This window comes from Emydura macquarii, unplaced genomic scaffold, assembly GCF_026122565.2.
Source record: "Emydura macquarii macquarii isolate MOO-44397 ecotype Brisbane River unplaced genomic scaffold, CSIRO-AGI_Emac_v2 contig_2473, whole genome shotgun sequence".
NCBI lineage: Eukaryota > Metazoa > Chordata > Testudines > Chelidae > Emydura > Emydura macquarii.
This window is the reverse complement of record NW_027132610.1, coordinates 38,242,952-38,262,927: the sequence shown is the minus strand read 5'-3', so window position 1 is coordinate 38,262,927 and position 19,976 is coordinate 38,242,952. Positions and strand designations below refer to the sequence as shown.

The window sequence follows — 19,976 nt, the reverse complement described above, 5'->3', positions numbered from 1 at the left end:
TGCTATACTGCAATCAGTTCTGACCATTGTATCTCATAAAAGATATAGAGATGAGTGATGAAAATGATTGGGGACATGGAAAGGCTTCTCTCTGAAGAGACAGGGAGAAGATAGTAGTGTTTTGTGAGAGAGAGATGAGTAAGAAGGGATGTGATAGAGATGTACAAAATAATGAAAGTTAGATAGACTATTCCTGTTTTCTTTTTTCTCATACTATAATAATAAGGGATATTAAAGGAAAGTGAAAGGCAGCAAAACTAAAACTAATAAAAGAAAATACTCTTTGTGCAACCATGCACAATTAGCCTCTGGAATTCATTGCCACATGTTACTGAAGCCAAGAGCTTGGCAGCATTCAAGAGGATATGACATTCATATGAATGAGAACATCAACAGTTACATTTTTTTTAATTCCCAAAGTTAGGAAGAGACAAACTCTCCATGCCTCAGGGTAAAAGACAATCTCTAGCTAATGGGATTGGGAGGAAACTTCCCCGATTAGTCAAATTATACCATAATTGTCCTTTTTGTGGTTCGACCTTTCTCTGAAACATCTGGTACTGGTCACTGCTGGAGACAGAATACTAAGTAATGTACTACGGCTCTTTGCTGGTATGGCAGTTCCTGTGTTTCTAAGTTGATTGCTTGGGAAATAACACAAATGAGCTCCTCACGGTGCCCACCACTGTTTGTACAGATAAGCGGCACCTATTGAATTTGCCCCTGTGCAGTGGAGTGCAGAAAGTAGACCAGATGAGCCATCTAAGCAGCAAGCGGTGCTGTGGAAAGATATTAGGAGAACTATTTGCACCATTGGGAAGCAATTCCTATCCACATTGTTGCTGTGCTGGTGGAAATTTATCGGGAGGGAGATGACGATTAGTCTTATTTGAAATCCAGTGTAATCGAGACAGTCATAACACCTGTGCACCACTGGGAGCACATTTACGTATGGATGCAAGGTGTGTTACAGGCAAGATAGAGGGAACAAAGGGTGATTATCATATCAGAATTCTCAAATGTAGGCAAGACCTAACAGACACAATTTGCAAGTGGCTCTGCCCCAGGTAGCAACAGGGGACTCATAGCCATGCCTGCTTTCACACATGGCTCTTTGTCAGCAGCAGTCTTACTCTGTTTTATTAGAATGTAAAGAGCTTAACTTATTGAATAAAATTCATGAGACAGCAAGTCATTTGTAAAACAGCTGCAATTCACAGCTTTTAGTTTTAGTTTTATCACATTCAGATTCCAAGGTTATAACATGCAATTATGTGTATACTAAAACTAAAAGTATTATTTTTAGTTCAAGGTGGGGGGAGAGCTAAGCATGAATTCTTCCATTTAATGTATAATATAGTCTGACTTGCCAGTACTAATTAGTACCATAAAGTAGCCTAGGAACAGGAACCACATGTCAACAAGAAGACTAGCAGTAGCTGTATCTCAGGGGGACCCATCCTTAAATCTGTCTGGACATAGATGCATTTTATATGCTTGTTTTGATTTTTTGTCCTGAATAATAATAATAATTAAAAGAATAAAACTTATTGGCCTTCTCTGCTTCTTTTGAAGCTACATTATACTCAAGAGGACTAAACAAACATAAAGGCTTTTAGCATAATATGGTACTCCTCTCAAGACAGGTAAGTAAAGCAGCAGAGTGACAAGTTTGGCCAACTCTTACATCTGATACTTGAATGTTCCTTAAACATTTAAAGGCCAAACTTTTGAAAGAGTTCAGCTGCATTTAGGACCCTTAATGGGAGCTGCAGCTGATGCCTAAATGGGAACTTTGGCTCTTGTGAACATCTGGCCCTAGATTCCTAGAAATGGCATAAACACTGAATGGCATAAACACTGAATAAAAAGCCCCATTTTCTCTGACCTATTACATGATACTGCAAAGTATTTTGGTTAGGGTGTGGTGAACGACTGCAGTGACGCTACAGAACTTCTCTTATGTGCAATAATAGTAAATATCTCATGTTATTAATCATGTAAGCAAAAGTATTTAACTATATTTCAGTATGCCCTAGCACTATACATTGGCAATATATGTATACACTTCTCCTAATGTAGGATCTATTTGTGAAATATTTTATTAAATAACTAACAACTAAATAAATATTTTATAAAATATTTATTAAAGATCAAAAGCAAAGGGTAAACTCTCTTTATTTTTCAATATCCCCATGTTTGCAGAAGATATCAGTTGGCCTGATCCAAAGCCTTTCCCATCCACAGTGCTTTGTATCAGGTGCTGTGTTCCTGATTAGCATCTACATTAAAGTTAAGCATGTGCATATTTCCACTGGGTTACTCGTGCTTAAGGTTAGGTATGCGATTAAGTACCTTGCTGAATCAGGGCCTATGTGCTGAATAGCTTTGGGATAGATACTGATACCTTATTTTATGTGACCTAACGGTAGTCTGGCATGTTACCATGGGACAATGTAAAAGAGCCATCTACTAAATTAACACTTGCACTCTGCAGATTGCAATCAGACAATCATTTTACATTCCTTATAACTTTGGACAACTAATCCGTTATTTATGTGTAATGCTCTGTCATTGAAAAGTTATTTTGTAAAGTTTAAATTAATTTTAGGAAATTTGATTTACTTTGAAGCTCGTCAATGGGCTATGGTAGGGTTATGAAATGAGAAGTTATTGAACTGTTGTTGATATTAAGAGCTTCTTTTAAAGTGATGTTTCCTGTCTTAAAAACAATTACTCCTCTGAAATGAAACTCATCTATGACTAACATAATGGTGATTATTTGAGCTCCCTGCTACTCTCTTCTAAGGAAGACAAACAAATAAATGACCCAAACCACTTTAGTCCTCCGTATTGTAACACACCCAGTAATATAAATGGATACTTTAAACATATACTTTAAAACATGTATATTTAGGATAATTTTGTATCAGTTGCTTAGATGGACATTGTAGTTTGCAGTAAAAATGCTAAGAAACAAGACCTCACTGCTGACCAGCATAGATTATAAATGTAATATCTGCATACTGTCAAAATTAGATTATAAGTATGTAGAATTAGATTCTAATATTAAAAATGTGTATTTGTGAATGTTGATTGATTTTCTTTTACACTGTTCTTATTGAATTGACTATTTAACAAGAAAACTGGAAAAAATAGAGAATAGAAGCACAGTCTTATGACAAGAGCATAGAACAAAGAAATAAGAAATTCATCTGTGAAATGGGGCTAATATCTGTTTAGCTACGTAAAAGGGGACTCATGGGGATTAATCATTTAAGGTTTGATATAGATGAATATTACTGACACATTCACTGAATGAAAACTGATGCAAAGAGACTTTCCTCAGGTCACACAATGAATTGGTTGCATTATGTGGAACACAACAGAGATTTTGGAAACCAGTCTATGTATTTCAATCACTAGATATTACTTGCTTCCCATAATCTGTATCCTCCCCTTATTCAGTCTTACACTGTATATCAATAATATGAAAACTCAAGGGCCACAATACTGCATATTTAGAAATATGAATACATGCAAGACTGGATATTAATTCTTTTTCTTTTTTTGGTTCTGTAATAGTAAGTACCATGGCATACTGGCTCTGATGTGACAGAAAGGTATTTAAAAAAAACATTTTGCCAAATAAACTTGATAACTTTTGGTAATTTTAATACAAAATTACAGAATAAACGACATGTTAAAAGAACATTATTTAAGTTACAAATTCAAGTGTTGAAAAGTTAGGAATTGCTTTATGCATTATGTTAAGGCTCTGGAGGAGAATGTGCTTTAGTGAGCAATATCACCTCTGCATTTGAATCAGGCAACTTCCTCCTTCATGCTGCCTGGGTCTAGCAAGGGGGCGTTGAAAGCACAGGAGAGAAGTCCCCTACACTCCATTCTGGTACCAGGCCCCAGCACAGCCCAGAGATGCAACAGCAGGCAAGTTTCTTCTTATCCCCAGGTTGGAGCATGCTCACTGTGGATGGAATCTTTAGCGTTTATAGCTGCAATACTCCATCATGAGTGGAGCTTCTGGGTGCTACAATAACGTAAATAATAATATAATGGGAAATGCTGAGCAATTTTAATAGTAAAGCTGCAACCACCCTGCCTATACTTAGTGGATGATAAAATGTAGTAAGATGCAAACTATTTGGCGTTTAGTCTATTATTTGATGGAAGGCTTCATGAAATCTTGCCATCAGAATTAATTTGAATGGGTTGGCTTAGGAACATTTTCATGTGGACTGAAAAATATCAGAAAATTTCAAATAAAGGTAATGATAAATGGCACTGTACAATATTGTGGAAGGTTCTGGTGAGGTGCCTCAAGGATCAACATGAAGTCAACTACTGTCTAACACATGTATTGCAATTCTTTCCTAGAAGATAAACAGCACGTTGAGATTTAGAAATTTTCTATATCGGGAGGTGTTGCAAATACCATTAGGTCAGAAAAATAAAGAGGCACTTGGAGATTTTAGAATTAAGTGCAGTAAATAATAGGCTTAGATTAAGCTTGGAAAATGAATACATCTGGTGGAAAATAAATAGAAATATCAATATATAATTGGAAAGAGAAACTTCAAAAGCAGTAATGCTGAAAGAGATGATGGGGTGAAAATGGACTGGGTAACACAGGAGTTTCCAGTGACAAAAAAACCCCAACAACCTCTCCCACAACCATCACAATTTTGGACTATCTACAGAGTCATTAAAAATAGAGCAAGAGGTAATTGTTCTTCCTCTCTATACATATCTACTACAATTTCACATTGAATATTATTATTATTATTATTATTATTATTTATTATTATTATTTCTGGGCACCGTGGTACCAGACAGATATAGACAGGTTGGAGGAAGTTCAGAAAAGAACAACAAAAGTGAGTAGAAGCTGGAGACATTGAGTAGTGAGGAAATATTAAAAGAATGAGTGTCCAGTCTTGCAGCTTTCATTCATGTCAATATTACTTACAGAAATAGTCCCACTGAAGTAATTGGCACTACTTTCACCAATAACATATCAGGTGAGTAATCGTATTAGAGGAATAAGTTTACCTTGGAACTATTTAGTTGTATAGATTGACTGGTAGGTATGTGAAAGACTACATATATTTAAAGAGTGTAAACTAGAGCCTGATGAACTTTTTTCTGGTAACAATTATTCATTATATTTCTGTACCTATATGATTCTATGATATTCTGCCATTTATTTATAAGTTTTTATCTTTTTCCTGAAACTAAAGTATAGGTACAGGGTACAGAAATATATTATAAATATGCTTTGTGTACTGTAGACAAGCAGTATTCTAGACTAGGTCAAACTATTTTTGTTTTATGCCCTTTTTAGATTCTTGTTTCTCTTGAAGCATCATGAGTACCTTTTACCTTACCTATAAATTACTGTACCATGCATTGAATTTCTCTCAGATGCTCCCTTTAATGGAGTAATCTAATAATACTACTCAAATATAAATTATATATCTATACTGAACATCTAATTTTTTGAATACATTAATGATTCAGGTTTGGGGGAAAGGATCAATCACAACAGGTAGAGTTAATAATGCTAAAGAGAATTAGACTCCAAATTCAAGAAATGTATTGCTCTTGCATTTCATCTACCAAATAACCCATGGTCTGAGAAATATTGGCTTTGGAAGGAAGTAATCACCAGTCTTCCTTCAATGCCAGTGGAGAAATCCTTTGGTATCTCTTATGTGAGTCTTGGGAATGAAGGTGGAATTAACAACTAACCTTAATGCTTACTCAGTCTTTGGGAATACATTATTTAAACATAAGTCATTTGAAAATAAAATGTATTTGTGTTCATTGTTAAACTTGTGTTTAAAAATTAATACTATTTGGAAAGGGATTTCTTTCCCTTCTAAACCACTTCTCCCATCTCCTAGTCTGAGGTGTTGCCAAAGGTATGTTGTAATTGTGGCATATGTTCTTTTCTCTTGCTCTAACAGTATGATGTCACAGCTCAATTAGTATAACAACACATTAATAATAATACCTGAGTGTGAATAGGCAAGATAACGACAAGTTAAAGCAATATACCAGGAAACTTTGATGTCTTCCTCCTGTGTATGCATGGTTAGTTTTAAACTTAATCTTCCCAGCTCTGTCTAGGTTCTATTTTTAATTGCATCTTTTTCTATGTATAAATACATGTATGTTAATACTATTAGAGTATATCCATTATATACTTTATATAAACAAGCTTTATAAAAACAAAGCTGTGCTCAAGAGCCATTTGCAACACACAGCATGTGTGCTCAGTTTGGTTTTTGCTCAAGAACCATAGTAATAATGGCAATTTCTATTTCTAAATATTCAGCGCTCCAGGCATCCATTTTGAAATCATACATATAGGTATTAAGCTGAGGCCACCACTTATTAATCTAGTTTCATTGTTACATTGTCCTTCCATGGTGTGTGTTCTCCACCAGCTGGCTCTTATCATGTAATAGACTGTAAGCTTTTGGGGACAGGGAATTTTATTTTATTACGTTTTGTTTTGTTATATGTGTGTAAGTAACCATTGACTCAGTGTGGCACTCTGGCACCCTCTAGTGGCTGGGTTGGTTAACTAGCTGTAGCCTTGGCCAAGAGAGCTGAGTCTCTTAGCTTTTGGAACCAGAGGTCATGGGTTCAGTCAGTCCCTGCAGCTGATAACCCATCTAAAGGTACAGTGTAATGTACAGGGCCTAGCACGGGGAGCCCCAGTCTCTGCCAGTGACCCACCCAAGGGTACACAGTTACATACACAGCACCTAGCACAGTGGGGCCCAGTCTCTAGCTGCACTCTTTAGATGCCAATACCGTACTGATAATATTCTGACACAGCTCTATGACTCTGATGTGACCTAAGGTAAATTAGTTCAGGCCAAAATTTTCAAGCTTGAGTACCTAGTTTGGCACCTCTGGGCAAGTCTGCCTGCAATTAGACACTCGCAGTTAGACAATCGTGCCAGTTGACTCGGGCTTAAGGGGCTGTTTAGCTGTGGTATAGACATTCAGGCTCAGGTTGCAGCCTGAACTCTGGGATCCTCCACCGTTCAGGGTCCTAGAGCCTGGGCTCCAGCCCAAGCGTGAACATCAACACCGCAGTTAAACAGGCACTTAGCCCAAGCCCTGCGATCCCAGGTTCGCTGGCACAGGGCAGCCACAGTGTACACATGCTCTAAATCCCACAAGTGGGGACCTAAGTAAAATTGCCAGGTTATTAACCTGTATTTAATTTTTAAAAGTATGTATAATGTATACAAAATGTATACAAAACATATCAAACATGTCCACATTTCATTTACATCTTTCTCTTCCACCCTTCGCATGTTGCTTGTCTTAGATAGTAAACTCTTCAGGGTAGGGAGAATTTCCTTTGTGCAGATTGCCTGGCACATAGGAAGTGCTATTAGAAACATCATAATTGCTCATAGTGAATGCTGTTAGAATCTAATAATAATTTAGATTTTAACTTGAAGCACTCACATTTGAAAATTTGTTCTTCAGCTCCTTTGGGCCAGATCTTTAATTTGTAGAAATCATGGTAGCCTCTTGAAGTTATGACCACTTATGCCAATTGATGATGATTTGGCCCTGTGTGCCTCCATTTCCACATTTATATAATAGGGATAAGGTTAAGATTCTGTCACAGGTATTTGTAGTAAAAGGAACAGGTCGTGGGCAATAAACAAAAATTCACGGAAGCTGGGACCTGTCAATGACTGTTCTAAAAATACCATGGGGAGGGGAGAAAACAGAGCTGCTGGGGCTTACAGCTGCTCCAGCAGGCTGATCAGCTCTTTGGCAGCAGCTGCGGGGCTGGCAGCTGCTCCAGCCCCACCCTAGAAGTCCCAGAGGTCCAGGAAAGTCACGGAATCCGTGACATCCATGACCAGATTGTATCCTTTGAAATAATACTACTAATGTACTTCACAGGTAATATTTGTAAAACACATTAGATCCTTGCCTGCACAATGTTATTGAAATGAGTATTATATTTTATCAAATGACCATTCGGTAAAAAAAGTAGCACTTTTAAAGAGGTAGTAGTAAAATTTAGGTCTATGTGAGCTTAATAAGCCTGATCTGTGTTACCTTGAACCCTATGTAGTCATTCATACCAGGGCAAAATGGTGGGTTTCGTGGCATTTAGTATCATTTTGCACTCACTCTGCCTGTTGTAAATGATTGCACAAGGTACATAGGTGACAGTGAATCAGGCCCAGGAAAGAGGACTATAAAATTTTCTCCCAATAACTAATAAATTTGCAAATGGCAGTTGGAAAAAATGTAGATCTCTGTTTTGGGTTAACTTTTTGTGAGCCTTTTTTTATTTTACTCTGCCAGTGAAAAGCAGAAAGAGTATAAGACGTAGACACAGCTTTCTCTGTTTTGCTCTCTTTTAGTGTGACCTCCTGCATTTGGGTCATGAATCTAAACTGAGCTGTTCTGCCATCCTAAGAACACTTGAGGCAGCAGTCTTAAGTGAACAAACACCAAAACCTGCTCACTTGGTACTTTCAGAGCATATTAAAATTTAAGCTAAGTTTTCAAAAGTGGGTGTCTAAATGAGACTTATGTATTTTATTCCGAAGTCATTACTATAGCATCTGGGGATCTTTCAGGTAAAATCAGTGGCATCAGCAAAGTTTCTAGTGGACTTCATAGAGTCTTTGCCTTTCGGTGGTAAAAACAGTTTGGGGTAGGGGTTTTGTTGTTGATATTTTTAGATTTTATTAATTTACTTTAATCTTTTTCTAGGTTGATTTGTTTGAATTTTTTTTTTATTGCCTTGGGAGGGGTAGGGGGTGGAAGAGTTAGCTGATTGGAGCTTTTTGAGTAAATTGAGTATCAGTTGTGTTTCCACAGTGGAAAGGCCTTTTCAAAGATATCTGTTTTATTACTTTTAAAAGAAAGTTCATTCATACGGTTTAGATTAAACAAAAAAAGTTTTGCACACAAGAGATGCTGCTGGTGAGGGGTGGGGAATAGCCCTATTCTGATCTCTACTTATGTGGCTCTTTGGAATGCATAAGCCCCAGAAAACCGTGTAAACTGATTGTGTGTAGAGCTTTCCCATTCCATGAGTGTCCTATCCGGACCGGACCTGAGAGGATGAGGAGGAGAAGCATACCTACTTTGCTGGATGAGTTGCATTGAGCATTGGGAACACATCCACCCTCATCTGCATGAAGAATTAGGAAAAAATTCCATTTTAATGAGGGAAAACTGAGCTATAAGATTAAACATCCTTAAATCCAGTCTTTCTACGTGCATTTTTTCTTGTATAATAGTTCCAAGTATATCATTGTGTTACTTAAAAGCAGAATTATTTTGTGCTATGGTAAGTCATTTTCTTTATTTGGAATCTAGTATGTTTTCCTTTTGAAAGTGAAACATTAGGAAAACCATAACAAGGTAGTCTTGGTCACTTAAATCTTGCCCACCAAGCAAGATAATCAGAGGTGAAAGCTATGGCACTTAAGCCCAGTCCAGTTCTGACAGCACAGAAGGCTGAGCCTGATCGTGAGGGAGCAGCAGTAACAACTCAGTGGTTACAGTTATGGCTCTTTTTTTCAGGACAAGTTTTATTTAGTTAGTCTTCTTTAACTTTGCCAAAAATAAAATAATTTTATCTAAAACTGCTTGTGTAAGTTCCACTGCAAGTGGAGAATAATGTGTGACAGTTCGATGGTGATCAAACAAGGTGTTTGTGATTTGTGATAGTTCAAACAATTAGAGATTTTTTTACTTGGTTTTTAACTTCTTGTCTCAAAGCCAGCTTATTCTATGAATTCTAAACTTAGTGTATTCCGTTGTCCTCATGAAGGACTTTTGATGCCGCTTATAACAATGTGTTTGTCCTGCTGAGAACACTGCCCAGGAGCAAAAGGAATTTAAATTCTGACAGCTCTTTGCTGGAGTTTATAAATTCCATCAGGAAGGGCAATAAAACTCCACAAGAGCAGATAGTCTCATTAGGGCTGAGTAACCTGTGAAGCTTATAAATTGCACAGCACCAGGAATGGTTGCTGAAACCAAGATTCTCTCTGGTTCTGCAGAGTTTATAGCCTCTACTCTACTCGAATGTGTTGGGTATCTGTGATGTGTAGAAATTATAAAACCTACATCATTTAGATATAGACAAGAACCAAAGAAGAGGTTTAAAGGAATGGCGACATGACTGCAATGGTAGATGTGGAAGAAGATTTTAGGATATAGACTAAAGTGTGACAAGGAAAGATGAGATTCGGGAAACCAGTGGGAAGAAAGCAAAGTAGAACTCTGTTTCTGTGCAGGTAGACTTCAACAGCATGGCATGAGGTGTTATGCAGCATATTTATACAATATCAGTCTTGAATGGCGCAATGCTGGTTTTGATTTTTTGGGGGGGCGGTTGAGGTTTTTTGCTGTGTCAAATTCACTTTCTTTTCCAAGATAGTGGCAATGGAATTATACATGTGGAGTTCCTGGTAATATTTGTTACCAGCAAATTTATAACCAGAGCACTATAGGAAATATTGATTTAAAGTTTTGAAAGGGAGATGAAAAGTACGCTCTAGTATTGTTAAATGCAAGAAGCAGTAACTTTATTAATAACCTTTAACCAATGGTGACCCACTTCTCCAACTACCCAACTGGACTGTTCCAGTGCTGATTTCATCTGAGCACCAATGGCCCCAGGCTCTACAAACCTGAGGGTGAGTGTGAGAGAAATGCCCCCGCTATACCATCAGGCATGCCCAGGAACACCCCTGCTGTAGGTTGGAGTTATGAGAAGAGTAGAGCCAAATGCTGTGTGAGACAAAGAGGTCAGGTCTACACTTACCTGGAAATTCGGCGGCAATTGACAGGAGTTACACAAACTACGCAGAATAACTTGCATAACTCCCATCGACTTCGGAACTCCTCTTCTATGCAGAGTCTTCACTGTGCTGTGCCAACGGAAAATGTGTTTCCATCAATGCAGCGCTACACCACTGGAGGGGGTGGTTTTAAAGCATCGACGTCCAGATCGATTGAGCGGGTCTTCACTGACCGCCCAATCAATCAGGATAAATCGATCTGACGGTGGCGAATTTGCTGCCATCAGTGAAGACATACCCAGAGGCACACCCCATCACCGTGTCATGTTGTACTCTGGGCTGGGCCTGGGCAGTTCATTGAGTTACAGTGATCTTCCATCAGACCCTTTTTGACCCAGCAGCTGCACTGGGACCTGCCAAATTTGTGACAATTAAGTTAACCCCCCAAAACCAGAGCTCCTTGCTTGCCGGCTAAGGGCCAGGCTGGAGCAGAGCCTCATTGGCTTTTCATTCAACATTATTCAGAAGCTGTATGAACAGCTAAAACATATTTTCCTTTGGTTCCTTTAGTGATGGTATTCTGGCCCTTCTGGTTTATATTATTTAAAAAAAAAAGTGGGTAGATTTATTAAATTTAGCAGCAAAATTTATTGTTCAGTGACAGGAAGACAATAGTTAATTACATTTCTAGGGAGATGCTAAAAAATCACATGCTGAGAAATCAGCTATCCTTCTTGTTCAAAAATGTGGGCTAATACGGGTTCTCATTCAAAGAGTTCCTGCTTTTTTAAGGCTAGAATAGTACTTCTTGGTGGAAAATGTTTGTTTATGCGATATATTTGCAGAAAATAATGACAATCTAATGTTTAGAATTTGAATTCAAACACAGCTGATATATACGCTTTGGCAGCCTCAATTAAAGTCCTAGATGGCAGAGAGAGATCCATACAGATTATTTTTGGAGTAGGTCAGTGTGAAGCAGGAAGCAGTGGTGCAGAGCTGTGTGTTCCCATCGACCCAAACAAAACGGGCAGTACCGTTTTGAGACTGTACCATTTTTATTTTAAGTACAGGTGTCCAAAGCATCTGTGGCTTCAAATGCATCCTGCCGTCTCTTACAATACATGCTAACATGAGTTATTGGGATCCTGAATTTACTGAAGTACAGAAGTGGTTAAAGCCTCTTGATTTTTGAGGGTTTTCATTTCTGTTTTAGGAAATTCTTGTGGGGTTTAAGTTTTCAAATGCAGTTTCAGAGTTGCAGCCTAGTTCAGTATAATTGTATGTAAATTATTATTTTTACTGTCATTACTTATTATTTGTATTACTGTAGTACCAAGGAGCCCAAGGCAGGAACTAGGACCCCATTAGCAATAGGCACACAGAATAAAGAGACAATTCCTGCCCAAAGAAGTTTACAGCTTCAGTATAAGACAAGAGATAACAGATGGAGACAAAGGGGGTAGTACAATGAGACAATACAGGTCAGCATGATAAGTAGTAGTCTCACCCACCAGCTATTTCAAAAGACTAGTCATAACTATCACAATAAAGTGTAGAGCAAGATTAACCTTGCCAAATTCTGTGACATTATTGTGGGCAGCAACCAATCTGCCCTACATCCTGTATGTAATTTTTATGTTTTTAAAAAGTGAAAAAGCTACAAAAATGTTCAGTGCCAACCTGTGCAAATCCCTGAGCTTTCATTACAGCAAGCTATAATATGCTGCATGCTATTTTGAAGTACAGTGATGTACAGTGATATGAAGCTATCAGCTTTACAAAGGTACATTTCAGGTTGAAGGTTATTACCAAATTTATTAATTAGGTTAGCAAGTACCACTAGAAAACAAAATTGCGTAAACACTATGGATAAATTCCTGCCTCAATTAAGATTAGAGCGAATCTTCCATGTTTTGAATGGAGTCAGGATTTTGCCCAATGGATGTAAGGCTTTTGTCTTCTATCAATATGGAAATTATAATCAGCCACATGGGAAGGGACTAGCTTGTGCTTTTTGTGTTGATGATTCAAGGTGGTTAATTATATGGTTAAAAAGATAGATTTTCCTCTGTCCCTTTCTCATAAATACTTACCACCTACATCTACAAAAATTGCCAGATCAGTAGTCCAAGTAGTTCAGATTATGATGGCTAGTGCAGGATGCTTGAAAAGAAAGTACAAGAGACCATATAGTGGACAATTATGGAATATTTTTCTCATTAAGAATATTTCTTTCTAATCACAATAGTCAGTGGTTGAGGTATGCCCTGAAGCATGATATTTTCTATCCTGTATGTATGGAATTCTCTTATGTGTCGTAACTGTGGATGTTCTCATTATCTATATAATATAATTATTGTTTTGATTATTTGTACTACAATAGCATGCGGAGGCCCCAGCTGAGATGGAGGTACATTTATACATAGGGACATATGTACATACATATAGAAAGAAACTATCCCTGTCTCAAAGATCTTAAAATTTTTAAATAAGCTAAGGGCGAGTGGGAAGGCGGAAAAAAGAACTGTTGTTATCTCCATTTTATGGATGGTGAACTGAGGCACCGAGAAGCTAAATTAAAAATCAAACAGGAAGCATATGTCACAGCCAAAAATCGAACCCAGATCTACTTAGTCCCAATGCCCCAGTTTAGCCATAAAACCAACCTTGCTCTCAACTATATTATATAATATAATATAAATGTCTAATCCTGCTTTAGAATTTTGCTGAATTCTTAAAGTCTTAAAGATCATCTTGTACCAGTAATTTCCACAGGTTGATTATGCGTTGTATAAATAAAGTATTTCCTTTCATCAATTAAAAATGTATTGCCATTCAATTTAGTTAGATATCCCCTTGGCGTGAGAGGAGAGAGGATAAAAAGAAGTGTTTAATTGACCTCTATACCATTTGGTTTAATTCATTATTTTATATACCTGTCTCCTGTCTCTTTATTCATTTCTACTCTAACCTGAATAGTCCCAATCTTTTCACTCTCTCCATATGCAGAAGTCTAATCCTCTAAACATTTTTGTCACTCATTCATTGAAAAGGTTTTTTGGGGGAGGGGCGGGACAAAGGAGAATGCAGTTCAGATCATGAACAATCAAGCCTCCAAAATATTCCTTTTCTGGAATGGACAGGGGCTATTAGAATAATTCATATTCTCATATTTAGGAATTTCAGGTATAAACTGATCCCATTCTGATCAGTTTATTATTATTATTCATATTATTATTTTACTTTATTTTAAACGTTGCTACTTTTCTTTCACATTATATCTTCTCAATGTGCTGTAATTGTTTTTTGCTCAAAACAGCAATGGAAAAGCCTGCAACAAAAACATTTAAGATAGCTTAATTCAAAAATCCCAGAAGAGGATTAATTGATTGCTTCAGACACTCTAACAATGAACTTTGGGCATTTCTTATTAGCTCGGCAGCAATGATATTCTGAGGTATCTAGCATTCTAGAGACTATGGGGCTATATTCTGAGCTGCCTAGTTGTGGAAGAAACTAACAGAAAAGTTACTAATTGTTTCTTTGTATGAAAGGGTTTCATTAGATTGTGAGGTCTGAAAAAACCCATCCTTGCTTTTTACAGGTCATTTTGCAGTGTTGCAATATGGAATCAAATCCTGTCTCCTATTAATGGGTAGCCAAGAGAGAAATGTTCCCATTCAGTGCCATGGAAATATTAGTTGGATTTTATATTGCTAATGAAGTACACATATATATTTTTGCCTCATACTTGATCTTTTGCCTCTTCAGCCATGAGCTGCCACATTGAACAGAAACAAAAATCCAGTGGCCTTCAGAACCAAGTGTGAACTGCATATTAAGTGTGCATTATCAATACATGTTTAAGTTGTTTTAGCTAAATATTTAATATCAGCAACTAAAAATATAAACATGTTCCCTTTTTTCCCACACAGTCTCCAAACGTCCACAACTATCCAGACATGGAAGCTGTACCCTTGTTGCTAAATAACATGAAGGCAGATCCCCCAGAGGATTCATTATCTACAGACCATTTCCAAACACAAACTGAACCAGTGGACTTGTCAATAAACAAAGCCAGGTCATCCCCTACAGCAGCCTCATCTTCACCGGTTTCCATGACAGCATCAGCTTCCTCTCCTTCGTCTACTTCAACTTCTTCTTCTTCTAGTCGGCCAGCTTCCTCCCCTACAGTAATAACATCAGTATCTTCAGCGGCATCTGTGCCATCAGTATTAACTCCAGGCCCTCTTGTGGCCTCTGCATCTGGTGTTGGAGGCCAGCAGTTTTTGCACATAATCCATCCAGTACCACCTTCAAGCCCCATGAACTTACAGTCCAACAAAATGAGTCATGTGCACCGCATTCCAGTGGTGGTGCAGTCGGTACCTGTAGTCTACACAGCTGTGAGATCACCTGGAAATATGAACAACACTATAGTAGTACCACTGTTGGAGGATGGGAGAAGCCACGTCAAAGGTAAGACAAAGCTGACTTTGTATGTCCCAGGCTCATTTGAAACTACTTGCATATCAGGAGCCTTAAGCATGGCTGGTCAATGTTGAAAAGGCATAGATTAAACTGTGGTAGCTGAATAATAGTAATTCTGAAAATGCTGTTAACTTTATAAACCTATTTTCTCATCTGCTGAAACTTATTTTACCACAAAGTATAAGAAACCTTAAAACTAAAGAACAGATGGGCCCAGATTCACCCTGGTGTAACTTCAATAGAGTCAGTAGAATGGCACCAGAGATAAATTTGGTCCATGATGACTAATAATCATCACTTTGGTATGGGACTGCCTGGCACTGAAATTGGGGAATAGGAGGATGGGGCAGTAGTAAAAAGCCACTCAAAAGGATGGAGATAACAGCGAGTTGGAAAGGACCTAAGAAAGTGCAAAGAGTGAGGCAAAGGAGAGAGAGGCTCAGTATGAGGAGAACAGTCATGTTGCAGGAATATGAGAAGGAAAGGCCTCCAATCAAAGAGCACTGACAGATGCAGAATGGAAGGTATAGAGTCAGTTTTCATTCAGCTGAAGGAGGGCCAGTGGGAGACCCTGTACCAGGTTGTTTCTATCAGAATGAACAATAGAATGGAAGGGAAAAATGGGGCATGTGAATGATGAGAATGAGTTTTACAGAAATAGAACCCAAGAGGCAAGCATGAAAGTATGAGAGAATGCAGGAGGAGGAGAGCACGGTCTGAATGGTGGGCCTGCACTGAGAAGGATCTCCAAAGAGGAGGAAAATAAGGGTGGAGAAAAGCTGAAGATTTGTATGGGCAAAGGGAGAGAGCAAGAAGATGGCACTGAAGTTATAGCAGAAGAGGAAATCTTAGAGATTGGGAGAGCAGAAGAGGAGTAGTTGTGATGAGATGTAAGGAGAAAGGGAGACAGGCGAAAGGTGGAGAGAAGAATACAGAAAAAGATCTGTCTAAATACTATGGTGATTGGTGCACAATAGACAGACAGATTTTAGTGGCAGTAGTGGGAACATGAGGGAGGCTAGCATCACGGATCATTGTATGTAGATAAGCAGAACATGGATACATGTCCCCACAGATTGAGGTGTTGTTCCAAGATGAAAGGGTGAGAATTAATAGCTAATCTCACTTGTAGGGTTTATGACATAGAAAAGCATTTAGCATTATGCTTTATAACATCCCTGGAGTTTCTTATTGCTTAATTAAGAGATTCATTCAGTCAGTCCCAAAGGGTTGTTTCTTTTGACTCTTGTGTCTATTTCTGGTGTAATGGTGAGTGTATATCATAACATTTGTTGGCAGTGATAGGTTTTTATGTTTTTAATAGCTCGGTGTTGTTCATAAATCTTTGCTTTTCCCCTCCCATTCCCTCAGTCCCCTAGCTTTAGTGTGAAGTCAACCAACCAATCCCCTTGCAAAAATAGAACTTATCCTCTTTATAGGGTCAGGACATGCAAAACTAACTCAGAGTTTATCTGGTTTTTGTTCTGAGATGGGAAATGATGATGGTTTAAGATATTTTATTACACTTTATACAATGACATCATTCTAGGGCTCTATGCCATTACGTAAAAACTTATAAATGAAAGCAGCATGGTGCAACATTCTGTAAAATAGTTGTAAAAATAAATAATCTTGATTTGCTGTTTGGTTATGGAGTTTTGCATTGGGATTGAGCTGAACCTAACCTTGACCTCAACGAGAATTGTTCTGAGGCACAGAGACTATTGGTTTACTTTTCAAAGATGATATCTGGCAATGGTTATAATTTCATCTTCAGTCAGTACATTCCCAGTTTGTGGGGTTAGAAACTCAGTACCCCAGTTCACCAGCAAAATTCCAGAATTTAGTGTACTTCAGCCCACAAGCTTCAGATGCAGACATACTGAGCTACCCCGACAACCTCTCCTTTGTGCTATTATTGGCAGAGATCGTTACCCAGCACCACCGCACCTCTGAACACTACAGCTAGAGAAAAAGAAGGGATTAAACTATCATCTCTTCACTGCACCCTTTCTGCTATCACTGATTCTTCTGATAGAAATATACAGATTAATTTAAATAGTTATAATAAAAGGATAAGAGTAACAATCCACAATAGGGAGCCATCTTTTGTTAGCTCTTTCTGGAGTGTGTTTTCTTTCTTTGTTATGTAAATGAATACAAGTAAGATAAAGGCAATAAAATGTATATTTTGCATAAATTAACTACTAAACCTTAATTTTATATAGGCACATCATAGTTTGCATTCAGTGGTGAGCTTTTTGCGTTAACATAAAGGAATTGCTCTGCCAATTAAACTGGTGCCAATCCTCAAGTCAAATTAATGAGACATGCAGATTCAGATTTATCTAAAGTTTGTACCTTCAGCTTTCACCTGATGGCTGATCATTTACAGATATGTAAAAAGGAATGTCTAGAGACCAGTTCTGCCCCCAGTTAACATGAGCAATTGTCAGTGACAGAATTTGGCTCTTAGTCTAAACATTATTTCTGCCTTGCATCTGTGCTGATGATTCTAGGTCCAGTTCATAAAAGTACTTAGGCACATCCACATGCTTAAGTTCTGTTAACTTCATTGGGACTTAAGCATATGCTTTAAGCGTTGGTTTAAGTGCTTTGCAGAATATACTATCATTGCCATAGGTTTTATTAAGTGCTCTCTCCTCTTCTTCTGTCTCCTTCCCCATCCAGCCATCCAGCTACTTTTCTTTGACCTAAAAACACATTTTGTTTTTTGTATATTAAGAACGCGTTCCCTTGATCCCACCTCACTCTCTAATATCTCATCTCCAAACTATCCTTTTGCCCAAGCCCTGGAAAGTGCTCTCTGCTCCTACCACCTACATTTATTCTGCTATCTCTTCCCTGGAACCATACAATCTGGCTTCTCTTCTCTCCAACAGAACTGCCCTGATTCCTAGCTGCTGCCTTCTAGCTAAGTCAACAAGACACTTCTGTGTTCTTATTCTGCATGAATTCTTTGTTCCCTTCAACACAGACTCAGTCTCCTCCTCTGCTTTACTCCTCTTGTTATTTGCTGTCCTGATTTTCCTCTTTACCTTGCTGACTACTCTTTGAGTGTTATCTTCAGTATCTTCCATTTCATCTCGTGTCTGAAATGCTCCATTTACATGTTCCCCCATTATCTCAAACTCTTTCTCCAAAACTGGGGGCCAAATATGAATGCAAAGAAACATCCTGTTTAGATTGTCATTGTATGGGAACTGCTCCAACACTTACCCATTCATTTTACTGGTTACTGGCCAGTACACAGAAATTTGAAAACTTGTACTGTATCCAAATGAAGTTGCGTTCTCATTTCTGCATCTGCTATATTCTGACTGTCTCACTGCAAGTGTTAATGTGGCATTTTAGGACATTGCATCTCCTTTAAATTTTCAGCTCTTATCTTATGCATTTACACACTTTTTGGATATGGAGTAATTACGTATAACTAGGTTCCTACCAATTTCACGGCCGTGAAAAACGTGTCACGGTCCGTGAAATAAGACTTTCCCTGTGAAATCTGATCTCCCCTATGTTGCTGGGAGCGCCCTCGCTGGGGGCTCCTAGCTGCTAGTCCCCGTTGGGCTGGGGCGGGATAGGACTTGTTCTTCCCCTGCATGGCTGCTCTTGGTGGGGAGATCAGACCCACCTCTGGAGGCAGCACAGACATGAAGCTGTCTCACTTGTGCGCTGCAGCATCCCTGGAGCTTCCTGAAGCCAGGGGAGGTACCTGGAGGTGGTCTGATTTGTCGGGGCTCTGGGCTTTAGCCCCTGTGGCTCCTGCCAGCACCCGGGGCACCTCGGCTCTGGGCTTGTACCCCAGGAGCTCAGGGCACGCTGGCTTGGGGCTTCCACCCCCAGAGCTTCTGCCGGGGCTCAGGGTGCCCATTTTTCCAGGGAGCCCCCAAATTGGCTGGTGCCGTGTAGCACGGTCCCTGGTGGCTCATGCATTAATCCACTGGAGCCCCCAGTTGGGGCTCTCCCAGCAGCAGGGTTTGGAGATTGGACCCACCTCCACCTCTGGGAGCCTCGTCTCTTCCTCTGAAGGCTGCAGAGAAGGTGAGGATGGTAATCCCGCAACCCTCCCTTTGCAACTCCCCCACAACTCTCTTTTGGGTTGGGACCCCTGAAATTTCAGATGCAAAGGTCTGAAAAAGTGAAATTGACTAATTTTCAAATCCTATGGCCCTGAAATTGAGCGCAATGGACCTTGAATTTGGTAGGGCCCTACCTATAACAAAGAAGAAAAGTCCCAGTCTGCAAATAGATCCTGAACCTGAGAGGTGCTTAGAGTCCTCAATTCTTACTACAGTCAGTGAAAGTTGAGGCTGCTCAGCACCATCTATGGGGCCAGCAGTATGAAAAATCAAACCCATGTGAACTTTGACCCAGTCATGCTGTGCACCCTTTCCTGCCATTGGGATCAATGGGACTTTGCAGATCGTTAGGACACTGTATTATTAATAGATAATTTCAGGGGGAAGAGTCTTATTTATTCAAATTGTTGGCTTAATAAGGATGCATAAAAATATCTGATGGCACCTTGTTAAATTGAGGGATAGGGAGTGACCTACCAATGTTAATGTAAAGAGAAACAAGGTGGGTGAGGTAATATCTTTTATTGGACCAACTTCTGTTGGTGAG

At 38.8% G+C, this 19,976-nt stretch overlaps 1 protein-coding gene across 4 annotated transcripts in view; it reads left to right on the top strand.

Annotated features, from left to right (window-relative positions):
- Positions 1-19,976, top strand: part of KLF12 (KLF transcription factor 12) — a 289,627-nt gene that overhangs the window by 170,097 nt on the left and 99,554 nt on the right. For all 4 annotated transcript variants that reach the window (XM_067563230.1, XM_067563231.1, XM_067563228.1 and 1 more), the window contains exon 4: positions 14,771-15,314. In XM_067563230.1, the coding sequence (XP_067419331.1) occupies positions 14,771-15,314 (544 nt within the window). The remainder of the gene's footprint in view (positions 1-14,770; positions 15,315-19,976) is intronic.